Raw genomic sequence first — 14,356 nt, forward strand, 5'->3', positions numbered from 1 at the left:
GCTTGATCTCAGGACCCTGGGATCATGACCTGAGCTGAAATCAAGAGTCGAATGCTTAACCGACTGAGTCATCCAGGCACCCCATATTTTATTTTACTTTTTTACAGTTTTTTTTTAAAGATTTTATTTATTCATTCATGAGAGACACAGAGAGAGAAAGAGGCAGAGACACAGGCAGAGGGAGAAGCAGGCTCCATGCAGGGAGCCTGACGTGGAACTCCATCCCGGGTCCCCAGATCAAACCCTGGGCTGAAGGCGGCGCTAAACCGCTGAGCCACCCAAGCCTCCCACCAGTTGTTTTTTTGTTTTTGTTTTTGTTTTTTTAAGTAGGCTCCACACCAAGCGTGGGGCTTGAACTCACAATCCTGAGATCAGGAGTCACATGTTGTACCAGCAGAGCCAGCCAGGTGCCCCTCAGAAGCCACATTTAAATGGGAAGTTTTAGCTGTTTGCCCAGTATATTCTATCTGCCTCCTAAGTTTTCCAATTTTAGAAGCATATTCAAATGATGAGGCAGAGTTCCTTTAATAAAAGGGTGACCAACTGGGGGCACCTGGGTGGCTCAGCAGCTGAGCATCTGCCTTTGGCTCAGGTTGTGATCCAGGGGTCCTGGAATCAAGTTCTGCATTGGGCTCCCTGCCAGGAGCCTGCTTCTCCCTCTGCCCATGCCTCGGCCTCTCTCTCTATGTCTCTCATGAATAAATAAAATCTTTAAAAAAAATAAAATAAAATGAAAGGGTGACCAACCATCCCAGTTTCCCTGGGACTGTCCTGGTTTGAGCATTGAAAGTCTTGTTTCCTCAAGCTGGAGGGTTGGTCACCCTACCTAGTAAGGACATTTTAACCATTTGATTAGTTTCTGGGCTAATATTTACCTCTGTTTAACAACTCTTTCTTCGCAGACAATTCTTTAGTGTCTGATTTTGGGTGGAGTTTTGGCTTTACCCTTTGTTGTGAGGCATCAGGCAAATTACTTAATTTTCCCAAGCCTCAATTTCCTTTATTATAAAATAAAGAAGGGTAACAACATTACCCATTTCATTGGGTTGGTGTGAGTATCAAGTGAGGTTATGCAGATAGAATGCTAGTACATACTGTAAAAGTTCAATACATGTTAGCTATTAATCTATAATTGCTATTAGCTGCCTAACACAAGATTGAAGGGATGGTATCTTCCCCTCACCCAGTATTTATTTTATTTTTTTTCCCTCCCCTCACCCAGTATTTTATTTTATTTTATTTTTTTTTAAATTTTATTTATTTATGATAGTCACATAGAGAGAGAGAGAGAGAGGCAGAGACACAGGCAGAGGGAGAAGCAGGCTCCATGCACCGGGAGCCCGATGTGGGATTCGATCCCGGGTCTCCAGGATCGCGCCCTGGGCCAAAGGCAGGCGCCAAACCGCTGCGCCACCCAGGGATCCCTCACCCAGTATTTTAGAGGCACCTTTACATACCAACAAGCTGCTTGCCCATTACCACCGATTCATAGATATATACACAACACTGTCCATCAGGACCTCTACCGGACTGAGTAAAATGCATGTGGTTCAAACAACAGAAATCACACTTAAATATTAATTAGGATTTTCCAAGATTAGGTTAAAGTTGTAAAATCTTTATAGAGGACCACACCAATAATTAAACAGTCATCCAGTTTAATAATAATAATAATAAACAGTTATTGAGGACTGGCTGTATAACAAGAAGCCCAGGGAAAACCAAGTGAGTGTAACACAGGTCCTACCCTCAAATCGCTTACATTCTTGTGTTCCAAGGATTCCAAGAGGTAAGCCAGGAATCAGGGGCCAATCAAAGCAGACAAACCAGGTAAATGTGAGTAATGTGCCCCGCCCTTCCTCCCCAGGATATAGGAGCCCTGGAAGCCGGGGAGTGGGCTGCAGAAGGAGAGGCAGCCTTGAAAGTAGCCAAACTAAAGGAAAAGACGTCCAGGCGGGAATTTGAAAGGTCCAATAATTAAATGGAACAGAAGTAAAAAATGATGGCTGAGTTTTGAAGACAGATGCCCAGGGAATAAATGAAGTAAGGAAGAAGAAATTTTCACTTTGGAGAAGGCTGTCCAGCTCAGATACTGGAGAAATCCCATGACCAGCATTAATTGTCTCTTACTTTGCTACGGAGCATGTCATTCTGGGCAAAACCTAAACCACATTCAGAATCTCCAACCTCTAAGGGCCCGGGAAAGGTCAAGGCAAATGAGACAATGCTTCATCCTGCTAGAACTCTAGGGCTGTGACCACAGGACCCTGTCACTCTCCAGCCTCACGGAAGTCTAAGGGCTTGCAGGTTTGATGCTCAGCTGTTTGGGACACTGAGTTGCTCTCCTTCCAGGAGGCATGGTACACAGGTACACCTCCTCAACCATTTTCCCGGCTCCCTCAGCACCTCCAAGCCCAACCCATAGCATTTCCAGGCTTTCCCAAGAACCAAGCGTCAACAGACAGGAGTCCATGGAGTATGCGACAAAGGAGGTTTTTCCATTCCAGAAACCCAGACAACCAGAAAGCATCCCAAGGCATGGCACAAGGCAACACTAATTTCAGGCTCTCAGCCTTACACCTCACTCATCTAGGTCTGACCCTCCTAGGCTCTGAACCTAGGAGCCAGGGCCCAGGAAACATCCCCTCTTATACTTTAATAAGGCCAATTTCGGGGGCAGCTTTTCTCCCAGTTGAAAGAGTCCAAAACCTACAGGTGCTCTTTCCTGGTGTTTCCCTCCCCCACCACCACTCTCCTATGGAGCAGCGGAGGATTATTAAGAGCCTGTTAGAGCTTTAACTGGGCAGGGCTGTGGGGCGCCTGTGGTGTGAATACACTTGCAGTAATCTTTCACCAGAAACGAAGATTCCCTCGAAACCTGTTCCGTATGGCCTGGTTTCTTGCAGACAATTGATGCCTCATGTGAAACAATAAAAGAAAGGGCTCTGATGGCCTGGAAAATGCCTGAGAAATACAACTTGTTATGACAATACTAACCAAGTCTGCAGCACTGCTTGCAGCTGAGGAGGCAAACCTGGTCTTAGCACCAAGGGAGGGTAGTTCCTGCCAATAGGATTGCTTTGAAAATTTCTTACGTGTGCTCCACCGAAAAGCCACTCAATGATTCAATATTCTGTGGGTGCTCAAAATTTCTCATTACCTTGGCTCAACACACCACCTGCCCAAGATCTGGACTCTCAAAACTACAAGGAACCTCAAGAGACCAGAGAGATCAGGGAACTTGCTCAGGTTCACACACTGAGGTAGAGCCATATCTTGTACCACAACCCTGGTCTCCCACAGCAGGGTTCTCCTTCTCTTACATAACCTTTGTTGTTGAGCGAGAATAAGATCCACCCCTATATACGTGTGCTTACACACAGGGGCATAGACACATGCACATCCCCCATACTCCATCCAGTGTCCTGTGGTGATGGTTCTAAGAACACCAAGCCCGGGGCTGGGTTTCCTGCTTCCGCTGCCTCAAAACTGCCTCAGTTGTCTCTCTGCTACCAGGACTGGCTCTTACCAGAGTGTCTCAGACTGGAGGACAGCAGCCACCCTGTGTCTTCCCATTGGTTCTCCTCTCCACCTTCCTTCCTTGCTCTTCAGCAGGATGTCTAAAAAAAGTCTGACCTGCACTTCAACACAGGCCTGCGCGGACATGTGTTCAATTACCCACCTGTGTTAGGATGCTCCCTCTGGGGCTGCCTTTAGTCATCACTGGAAATTGAAGGCTGCGATCCACGGAGGTGGGGGTGTATCCCCATCCAGAGTCGCAAAAAAGTCTCACAGATGCCTAATTTTTCTTATTCTTCACCCTCCCCCACACCAACAGCAGCTTAATTTGTCTTGACAGTTTGCTTGCCATCGATGTCAGTCGGGGCCACTCGGTAATTTAAAAGCCCTTGCAATTTCAACCCGAGTTTGCATTTTAGAAATGAGCTTCTGAGAAGGGTGGGACGGATCCTGGGAGCATCCTGCGGCAGAATCTCCAAAACGGCGGTGGAAACGTGGGTATTTGACGAGGGGGCGTCGCCGGCTACCGCCAAACTTATCTAGGGCTCTGTCCACCTCCCTCCAGCACTCCCCTAGGCAAGTCTCCACGGGGACCCTTCAAAATAGGGCTGCCACCTGCCGGACCATCCTCAGCCCCATCAGACTCCAGGTAGCCTAAGGGTCTGAGTCAGGTCGCAGCGGCAGCCAGGAGCCCCGCCTCCTCAATGCCCACCCCCTACCTCCACCCGGTGAACATCCCGGTCGCCCTTCCGGTCAGAGGTGAGGGTCCGGCAGAAGACGGCGCCAGCTGGGAAGGCGTGCCCACCCATCTGCCCAGGCACCCACCTGTGGAAGAAGAGCAGGATTGAGAGCATGGTCTGGTCGATGTTGCGATTGCAGATGCCCTCATTGATCAGGTAGCAGGGGTCCCGCAGCACCGGCTCTAGCGAATCCTGCCGCATTATGCTGTTGAGCTTGTCGGTGTTGAGGTTCTCGAAGATGAGCTTCTCCTGCAGCTGCCGAAAGTTGCTTACGGTAGGGCTGCCTGGGTTGTTGTTCTCTCCGCTGCTCTCGCGCTGGAGCCCGCTCTTGTGGGCCAGGTCCAGGCAGCAGTTACAGCAGTCGAGGCCAACAGGTGAGCGGCAGTCGGTCTTGGGCTGATCCATCTTCTCTGGCTCAGGGGCCCCTTGGCCCTCCAGGTCAGGGTTGGCTGGCAGGTGCGCGCCTGCCGGGCTGGCCTGAGGGGACTCCAGGGTGTCTGGAAAACACAAGCTGTGAGAAGAGTTGAAAATTAGTGCCTAAAGCCAGCCACCCTCGGCTTGGCCCCTCCTGGCTGGGCTGCTCTGGGTGCGAATAGAAACAGCTGGACAAACAGCTCTGAGCGGATCCTTCGGGCTCACTTCCTCCTCCTCCTCCTCTAGAGGCTGGGGCTGCCCACCCCCCAACCCCGGCCCGTAGGTGCCACACGCGGCTCTAGCGCAGTTCCAAGTTTCCCAAGTGTCAGTGGGGCTCCGCGGACCTGTGGCAGCGGGAAGAGCGGGCAGCAGGGCAGAGGGAGAGCCGGGGCGCGCCCTCGCTCCCTCACTCCTTTGCTCCCTCCCTCTCCGGCTCGCTAGCTCTCCCGCTCTCGGGCTCCCCTGGGCTGTGCCGGCTGCGCGGTGGCAGGAGCCGAGAGCGAGTGAGCGAGGGAGCTAGCTGCACGCCCAGGAGTCAGCACGGGGCTGTGACAGCATGTAAATTACCCCAGGGGGCCGCTCCCCCGCAGCTCCCCAGGCGGCCGCCGGCTCCCGCTGCGGGTTGGGTCCTGCCCCCACCCCCACCGCCGCCCCTCCCCCTCAGAACCCTCGAGTCCTCGCACCCGCACCGCCGCTCGCACCCTCCTCGCCCGCGCTCCCGGGGGCCGGACCCGGCTCTCCCCCTCCCGTCCGCGCGCCACGAGCCTCCGCTTGGGCTCTCTGGCCGCTCCGGGTGCATTCGCCGTCAGAAATCTACCCGCGGCGGGCCGGGGGGACGCTACCGCGCCCTGCTCTCCAAGCTCCGCGGGAGGGCAGATGTTGCGCGTCCCACGGAGGACGGGTCCCCTGCAGGAGAGACGCTGCCCGCGTGAGCCCGTCTCGTGGCTGCCTCAAACCGCCGGCCGTCTACAAGCCGGTTTCGGCTGGGGGTGGGGGGCGGTATGCGGAGAGAACGGTTGCCCCCCGCAGGGAGTCCGAGAGTGCCGGGCACGCTCTAGGAGCGCCCGGGGAATGCCTTCAACAAAACTCACGGAAGCACGCTCAAACTCGCCTCGGTTCTGTCCCCTTCTCACTGATCTCGCCCTCTCCCCCCCCACTCGCTCTCGCCTCTCTTCCCTGAACCCCTTCGGAGACGATCTCTGCCCTGGCTTCCGGGAATGCCAGCTCCCCGGCCGGCTTGCCGCTGCCTTGCCCCTTCTCCCTCCCTGGGCTCGCTTTTCCATTTGCCCTACCGTCTCTCTCGGCGCTTCTCCACTCTTTTCCCTTTCTTTCATTTTCCTTCTTTAACGTGTTTCTTTTGTGACCCGTTTCCGCCCCTCTTCCATTTCTTTCTTGCCCCCCCACATCTTCCCTTATTTATTTTTCTCCTCTTCATTTCCTCGTTTCCCCCGCCTTCTCCCCCATCCCTTCTCCTTTTCCCTCGTTTTCTTTTCCCCTTCCTTGCATTCTACCCCATTCTATTTTTACCCTTCGCGCTGCCCCTGGCCTCCACACCCCCACACCCCCCCCTCACGCTCTCTCGTGGGGTCTATCCCTCTACCCCTTTACCCCTCACGTCGTTTATCGTCCTCTACTTTCCCAGGCTTGCTTCCCCCTTATCCCGGTCCCCGCCTGCCACTTTCGTCGGTGTCTGCCCTCACCCCTTCAAGAGCTGTGGTGAGGGAACTCTCATACACGGGGGATGGCGTGAAACTGCGGGCGGCGCGGGGTGCTTTGGCTCCCCGGAGAGGGTGGTTCTGGGGCTGAGGAAAGGTGAAAGGTCAGACCCGCCGAGAGCAAAGCAGGCTGGTTCCTCCGGTCCTACCCCGGCTTTGTGAAATGCGAGGACCCGCCGGGTGCGCAAGTGGTAGGCTTTCACCGGGTGGCTCGGGAATGGGAGGCTCAGACCATTACGGAATGTGCAGGATTCGATGATTATAGGTTCCTGGGGGAAAAAAATGATTCAAAATATTCGGGATGTTCAATTTTCACAGTTTCAATTGGCACTCCCCACCCCCCTCCGGCTTGCCTTTTTTTTTTTTTTTTCCCTCCCACGAGCCCGTGGCCCTCGCCATAGAGCAGTGTATACTGCCATCTTGTGTCTCGGACCTGGAAAGTTCCCTGCCTCTATCCCGGAGTTCAGTGTTTGGGAGACCACAGAGATGCCTCCTAGTGGAATCCACACTGCATTGGTTCTCAGAGCAGGAGGAAAACCGAGGCTTGTCCTTTACCCACAAAGCCCTACCCCCCCATGATTGGTCTGTACACCTGGACACCAGTCAGGGCCAGAGCCACCCTTTTTCTAGTGAGTCCCTGCTGATTGGACTTCCGTACATTTGAAGTTCCCTCTGGGTGCCACCAGCAGCAGCTCTGTGATGAGGAGCAAAGGGCAGCCAAATATAACTCCTGTTCCCAGGGCCCTGTGGGTCTTAAATGGGGCCCCTGCAACTTGCGGAAATGGAGACAAGACAGTGCCTTCTCTGCTGTAGGGACCAGAAAACCAGAAATAAGCTGTATCCCTGGCTCCCGGCAAGATCCCAAGATCAGACGCTTTGGGAAGTCACTGACCAGAGCGGCAGAACTGAGACCATGGTCCCTGTGCTCTCACAGACTACTGAGGATTCAGTTTAGTCTCTCAAAAGCAGATTCTTTAGATGAGTTAATTTCCCCTTGTTCCTTGTCTTATCTGTCTCTCTCTCTTTTTTCATGTTCTTGGGTAAAAGCCAGAGGAGGTAGTTGAATATGAAATTTCATATGCATTGTGCAGACTTATAGCCTACTGAATTGTTTTTTAATTACAGTGTTTTGTGATTTCCCTCTTGTTTATAATTATTTTATGTTAAACATTATAACAAAATATATTAGCTCCATAAATGTTTACTTAAATTGTGTTTTGAGAATTGCTGGAGCCCTTTGCTTCTATATTTGCCTGAGTCCTCTTATCTTTCTTTTTAAAAGATTTTATTTATTTATTCATGAGAGACAGAGAGACACACACACACACACAGAGAGAGAAAGAGAGAGAGAGAGGCAGAGACACAGGCAGAGAGAGAAGCAGGCTCCATGCAGGGAGCCCAATGCAGGACTCGATTCCAGGACCCCAGGATCATGCCCTGGGCCAAAGGGAAGCACTCAACCACTGAGCCACCCAGGCGTCCCAAGTCCTCTTATCTTTGTGTGTAACCTTGAGACAAGGCCCTAGTGGAAGTATTTCCTTCTTGGCATTTGGCACCATTAAACCCAAGATTTTGTCCCCTTGACATTTCCCTTGTTGTAGTCCTTGCTTTCAAGCAGTGTTGTTAATAATTCAGTGTAGCTTTACATACTATATCCAGGCTGATCAAGAACAAATATAACTTAGAGAAAAATCCAGATAGTTCAGAGATAGAGTCAGAAAGCTACTGTGTGTTTCCATACAAGTCCAGCTTGTATTGATATATAGTATACCTCTATGGGAAGGCTGAACTGGGCAGGGCCTCCTTAGCTCCTCTCTTTGAAGCCTCTCTTTGCTCACAGATACTGTGTTCCATGGAGACACTCTAAGCTGCAAAATGCTTCTGCATAAACCCAGTGAGTGGAGAGGGGATCCCACTTCTGCATGGAGCTGGTGGTGGCTTTCTGGGTGGAGCAGAAAGGGAATATAGGGACACCTGGGTGTCTCAGTGGTTGATTGTCTGCCTTCGGCTCAGGGGTCCTGGGATTCAGTCCTGCATCGGGCTCCCCACAGGGAGCCTGCCTCTCCCTCTGCCTGTGTCTCTGCCTCTCTCTCTCTGTGTCTCTCATGAATTAAAAATTAAAAAACGGGAATATAAAATAGGCGTCTCCTTCTCAGATGAGGTCATTCAAGAGTCACTTACTCTGCACTTGCCCTGTGCCAGGTATGGTATTAGTGGAGATTCAGAGGTAAAGAAGACATGGCCCAGGCCCTCGAAGGACTCACAGCTTCACTGGCAAAACAGATACATCAACACACAAAAACAGGACAAATGGGCAGTGATAATGGAGGCCTGGTGTGTGGTGGGAGCAAGTGCTGTGGGAACATGGAGAAGATGTCAGCTCTGGAAGAAGAGAGGGACAATCTCGATGGAGAGAGCAGAGAAAGAGTCCCAGAGGGGAGGGCAGCAGATATGCTGGGGGCTGGGTGTGGATTACAAAGCAGGTTGGTGTTGTGGGAGAACAAGATGAGAGATGGACTAGTGAGAGTCCAGGCTGGAAAAGGAGGAGGGACTAGGTCTTAGAAGGGCTCATGTGAAACATGAAGGAGATCCTCTCACTTCTCAAGTTTGCCATGCATTTGGCAACTAAAGTATAGAGTGTACCTGGGTGGTTCTGTTAGTCAAGCATCTGATTGTTGGTTGCAGATCAGGTTGTGGTCTCAGGGTCATGAGAAGGAGCCCCAAGTCTGGCTCCATGTTCAGTGCAGAGTCTGCTTGAGATTCTTTCCCTCTACTTTCCTCTCTGCTCCTCCTCCCCCTCTGCTCCTTCCTTGCTTGCACACACACAATCTAAGATAAATAAAAAAAGAAAATATTTTTTAAAAAAGGATAGATATCACTTCTTGAGTCCCTGCTATGTGCCAGGTACTTTACATATATTATCTCATTTAATCCTTACCCTGTGCAGCAGGTACTATAGTTCCAGTGATGAAATGGGCTTGGGAAAGTTAAAGCTCTCAGGTCACGTAAGTAGTAAGTCAGGCATTCAAATTTGAACCCATAGCTTTCTGACTTGGAAGCTTGTGCCCTCAACAATTAGGTAACTTTGTAATGACAGGTTTATCAAACATTTCCAAAGTATAACAGCTGTTGTTCAGAAGATTGCATACTGGAAAAAAGACAATACATTATTTGCTTTTTAAGATTTTATTTATTCATGAGAGACACACACACATAGAGAAGCAGATACACAGGCAGAGGGAGAAGCAGGCTCCCTGCAGGAGCCCGACATGGGACTTGATCCTGGAACCCCAGGATCATGCCCTGAGTGGAAGGCAGACGCTCAACTACTGAGCCACCCAGGCATCCCAATCAATGATTTCATAATGTATTTAAAGATTTACATTTGTACTGTGGAGAGCTAGGAAGGATACTTGCAAATCTGGTATAATATTGAATAGTATAACAGCTGAATCTTTGATCACCTTCCATGTGCCAGGTAGCATGCTAAGTGCTTTACGTGACACCATCCAGTTTCATTCATCACAAGGATCCTGTGAATTAGATACTACCATCATCCTCACTTAAGAGATAGGGAAACCAAGGCACAAAGAGATTATCCAACATATCTAGGCATTTACATTCTAGCTAGGTTCAAGTTAAAGCACACAAGTAATGATTTTCAGGCAATGCCATTTCTCTACCCTCGAAATTCAATTTTGCTAACCTCTTCATTGGGGAAAGCAGATTATCCTTCCCGAAACTTTGCACAATTGCTCAACACAGATTTATAGATTGTTATAGCTGGCAAGGGTCTTAAAAGGATCAGAGTTTCTTAAACTTTTTGTCCCAAAGACCCCTTTGGCAGTATAGTGAAGCCTATGGACCCCATCTCATAACAGTGTTTTTGGATACATAGACTAGGTAGGGTTACAAAGGAAATAAATTATATTGTTATGCCATTATCCAAAGATTAAAAACAGAAAGTTGTGATATGGTTATATAAGTGCTTGTTATTAATGTAGTAAATACCAAGATCTAGATGCAGCTATGATAATCATGGCAACTCCAAAGTAATGATGAGTGTAAAAACGATCTAAAGACACCTGTAATCACAGTAATGTGACCTAAAATGGTGATTTCCACCAGTGACAAGATCACATGTGCGGCTAATACTACTGTGGTCTGTCCTCTGCATTTGTAATGGAAGGGGTTCTGAATTTTAGTTAGGGGCTAGTGAAAAGAGAGATGTAACATTTCCCATTGAAGTTCATTTATCCTCTGAATTTTTAGGAATCCTTGTTCTAGAACAACCACCTCATAATATTAAAACAGTAGCTAACATGAATGAGCCTTTACTATATGCGAGCTATTGTTCTGGGTTTTTACAACCATTTTCCATTTATCTTTCATAGCAAGCCTACGAGGTAGCCTTGTTTTATAGCTCCGAGAGAGATGGAATGAATTTTCCAAGGTTACACAGCTGGCAAGTGGAACCGTATTCTCTTACGGTTCTAGAGGTTGGAAGTCTGAGATCACGGTGTTGTGAGGCCTCTCTCCTTGCCTTATATATGGCCATCTTCTCCCTGTGTCTTTGCATGGTCTTTCCTCTAATATGTGTCTGTATCCACATTTCCTTGTTTTACAAGGACATCAGTCATACTGGACTAGGGCTCACCTTAATGAACTCATTTTAATTTAATTACCTCTTTGAAGACCCCCACCTCCAAATATGTCACATTTTGAGGTATTGGGGGGTTAGGACATCAGCATATTGGATTGGAGGAAGGACACCATATGGCCCATTACAGATCCCAACCACAAGGATTCAGATCCAGTACGTCTGGAGAGGGGACCAGGGATTTATAATTTTAATAGGTCCCCAGATGTTTTGTTTTGTTTTTTAGGGAGGGGGCGGGAAGGGGCAAAGAGAGAGAGAGAAAGAGAGAGAGAGAGAGAGAGAGAGAAAGAATCTTAAGCAGGCTCCACACTCAGCGCAGAGCCCTTTGCGGGGCTCAATCTCACAACCCTGCGATCATGACCTAAGCCAAAAGCAAGAGCCTGATGCCTAACCAAGTGAGTCACCCAGACATCCAGGTGATTTTTATAGACAGCCAGGTTTAGGAGCTGTTATGTTCCCAACCACAAATTTTCTTAGCACAGTGCTTAGGCATAGTTGATGCTCAATAAATACTTGTTGATTGACCAAGAGGAAATAAAATACAGAGATGAGAAAGTGGGGAAATTTTTCAAGGGTCCTTAAGGATCACCAAGTAGAAGTTAGACAGAGATCTCAAATAGCCACCTCTAGTCTGCAGATAGGGAGCTGAACCGGATGAGCTCAATGTCCATCCCTTCTTACTTTTGTTTTTTTTTTTTATATGCAAAAAGGATGGCAACTTTATATGCAAGTATGAAGGAGAATGAACTAAGAAATGATTTGAATGGGAGAGAGTTAACAAGAAAACAAGACTAAGATCCTACAGATTTAGGATATTTGAGTCTTTGTGATTGTATATTTACTTCTATCTGGAGTTTTGCCTGTGTGTGGGTATTGTGTGTGTAGGATGCTAGAATATAGTTGTAAATGAGTGAGAAGAATTTGTATAGAGGATGTGTGAATGGGTACTTCTATCAGGTTTCTTAATCTCACTTGAGGGCCACTTTACTCTTCCATTTTAGAGCTCAATTAATAGTTACCATTTTAATATTTGTTTAAAAAGTAGTAGTAATATAAATCCCTGGCACTCAAGAATATCTAATTTTTCTAGGTATTATTTTAAAAAATATTTTAGTTATTTATTTGAGAGAGACAGTATGAGCAGGGGGGAGGAGCAGAGGGAGAGGAAAAAACAGACTGCTGAGCATGGAGCCTGATGTGGGGCTCGATCATGACCTGAGCCAAAGACAGACGCTTAACTGACTGAGCCACCCAAGTGCCCCTTAGCCTCCCTCCTTATAGAACTGCTTCATGGAGGCCATATATTATTGCATCCTAATATCTACAGTGTTTTCTTCTGGAGCTGAGAGAGAGAATGAGAGAGAGAATTCTGAGATAAAAGGTGTGATAAATGGAAGCCCAGGGTGGTGATGGAAGGAACATAGAGTGGGCATACCTAAGCCAGATTGGAAAGGTCAAGGAAGGCTTCCTAGAAGAGGTGATGCCTGAATTGAGACTTAAAGATAAATGAAGAAGGCTGGGCCCATTTTCTAGTGCCTAGTAAGCATTTGCCTAATGCAATACTGGATTTAAAACACTTAGTGCCCAGCACATAGTAAGAGTTCAATAAATAGTAGATATCATTATTACCTTCCTGATCCTTTCAAACAAATTTGAATGACAATCTGTGCTTGCTCTGAGGAATAAATGAGATAATGCATGTAGAGTACTAAAGATAGTGCCAGGCACCTAATTAAGTGTACCGTACATGGTGGTGGTTGATAGTGTTGTTGGTAGTGGTTTTATTATGTTGGGGTTCTATTGGACTGAGATGGAATCTTTTGTCTCTGATCTTCTGGGTTATCTGACTCAGCAGTTTGTCCCATTACATTATTTCAGATATGATGTGTCCAAGCATAGACTTATATTCCGAGCTTTTCCTTGGAAGCTTTTCTTCCTAAGACCCACCAGCCCAACCACCACTGCCACCATCACCAGCCACGTGGAGTACTCACATTGTAGTTTCCAAAGGCATATAGAACCTAGCAGAGCTGATGATAGAAAAAGTGGAACAAAATCCTGGGTCCTCAGAAAATATTTTCTGTATAGTAAAGAGTCTCTAGTTTTCTGATTAGTGAAGCCCTTGTATTGCTGAAGACCACCGGTAGAAGTGAATCAAAAGCTTTCCCCATGTGTTTTGGGCACTTTCATTGTTTTGGATCAGAGGGTAGAGTGTACATAGTCCACAAGTATGTTCCTCAGTCCAACCCCACTTCCCCACAAAAACCATGAGCAACTGCTTCCTCACCAGCAGCTGGCAATCACTCCCCCCTCCCCTTTTGCCCTGATTAGGGAAACACTTTTCCCTAGGGAAACCAGGGCAAATGGTTTTTGCAAAGCATCATGGGCTTTGCTTCTAATGGGCATTTGTAAATAGTGGATATTGGAGATTGCTAGCTTGCTGCCCTAGAGTGCCCCAGATATATAATTGATCTTCTTACTGAAGACTTCAGTAAGAAGGCACAAAAGTCCTCTGCTTTTCCTTGTTTTAAAGATTTATTTATTCATTCATTGGGGAGAGAGAGAGAAGGAGAGAGAGAGAGAGAGAGAGAGAGAGAGAGAGAGAGAGAGAGAGAGAGAGAGAAGGAGAATATGCAGGGGCAGGGACAGACAGAGAGCAAGAAGGAGAAACCAGGCTCGCTATCTGACCTGGGAGCCCACGCAGGGATGTCTCAGGGCCCTGAGATCATGACCTGAGCCAAAATCAAGAGTCCGCCCAGCCGCCCACTCCCCCAAGTCCTTTGCTTTTTCTATGTCTTTGTGAACTAGCTTTTCACCCCTCCAGTCCAGGGACCCCATTTTTAGCAGTCGTTTCATTTTGCCCAATACAGGACTCCTCTGCCTTTTTGTAAGGTAAACCTGTGTTGTACTTTCCTGGAGCTTTTTTTTTCTTTTTAAGATTTTATTTATTTATTCATGAGAGACACACACACACACAGAGAGGCAGAGACACAGGCAGAGGGAGAAGCAGGCTCCCTGCAGGAAGCCTGATGTGGGACTCGATTCCAGGACCCTGGGATCACGCCTTGAGCCAAAGGCAGGCGCTCAACCACTGAGCCACCCAGGCGTCCCCTGAAGCTTTTTTTTTTTTTAGATTTTATTTATTTATTCATGACAGACACACAGAGAGAGGCAGAGACATAGGCAAAGGGAGAAGCAGGCTCCTTGCTGGGAGCCTGATGTGGGACTCGATTCTAGGACCCTGGGATCACGATGACCTGAGCCAAAGGCAGCCGCTCAACGACTGAGCCACCCAGGTGCTCTTCCTG

The 14,356-nt window shown here is 48.3% G+C and overlaps 2 protein-coding genes across 8 annotated transcripts in view; one reads left to right on the top strand and one right to left on the bottom strand.

Moving 5' to 3' along the window:
- TSC22D3 (TSC22 domain family member 3) overlaps window positions 1-6,506 on the bottom strand; it is a 62,798-nt gene extending 56,292 nt beyond the window's left edge. Inside the window, exons 1-2 of one of the 7 annotated variants that reach the window (XM_025431493.2) lie at window positions 6,374-6,506; window positions 4,345-4,770 (exon numbers count right to left, since the gene is read on the bottom strand). In XM_025431493.2, coding sequence (XP_025287278.1) covers window positions 4,345-4,770; window positions 6,374-6,405 — 458 coding nt within the window. In that variant the 5' untranslated portion in view covers window positions 6,406-6,506. Of the gene's footprint in view, window positions 1-3,682; window positions 3,706-4,344; window positions 4,771-5,017; window positions 5,198-5,240; window positions 5,312-5,356; window positions 5,629-5,965; window positions 6,095-6,373 lie in introns of those variants that run through there. The other 6 variants (XM_025431496.3, XM_035712001.2, XM_035712003.2 and 3 more) reach the window with 6 other exon arrangements.
- MID2 (midline 2) overlaps window positions 1-14,356 on the top strand; it is a 202,957-nt gene that overhangs the window by 24,949 nt on the left and 163,652 nt on the right. The window lies entirely within an intron of this gene.

The sequence above is a fragment of the Canis lupus genome, chromosome X (genome assembly GCF_003254725.2).
Source record: "Canis lupus dingo isolate Sandy chromosome X, ASM325472v2, whole genome shotgun sequence".
Classification (NCBI taxonomy): domain Eukaryota; kingdom Metazoa; phylum Chordata; class Mammalia; order Carnivora; family Canidae; genus Canis; species Canis lupus.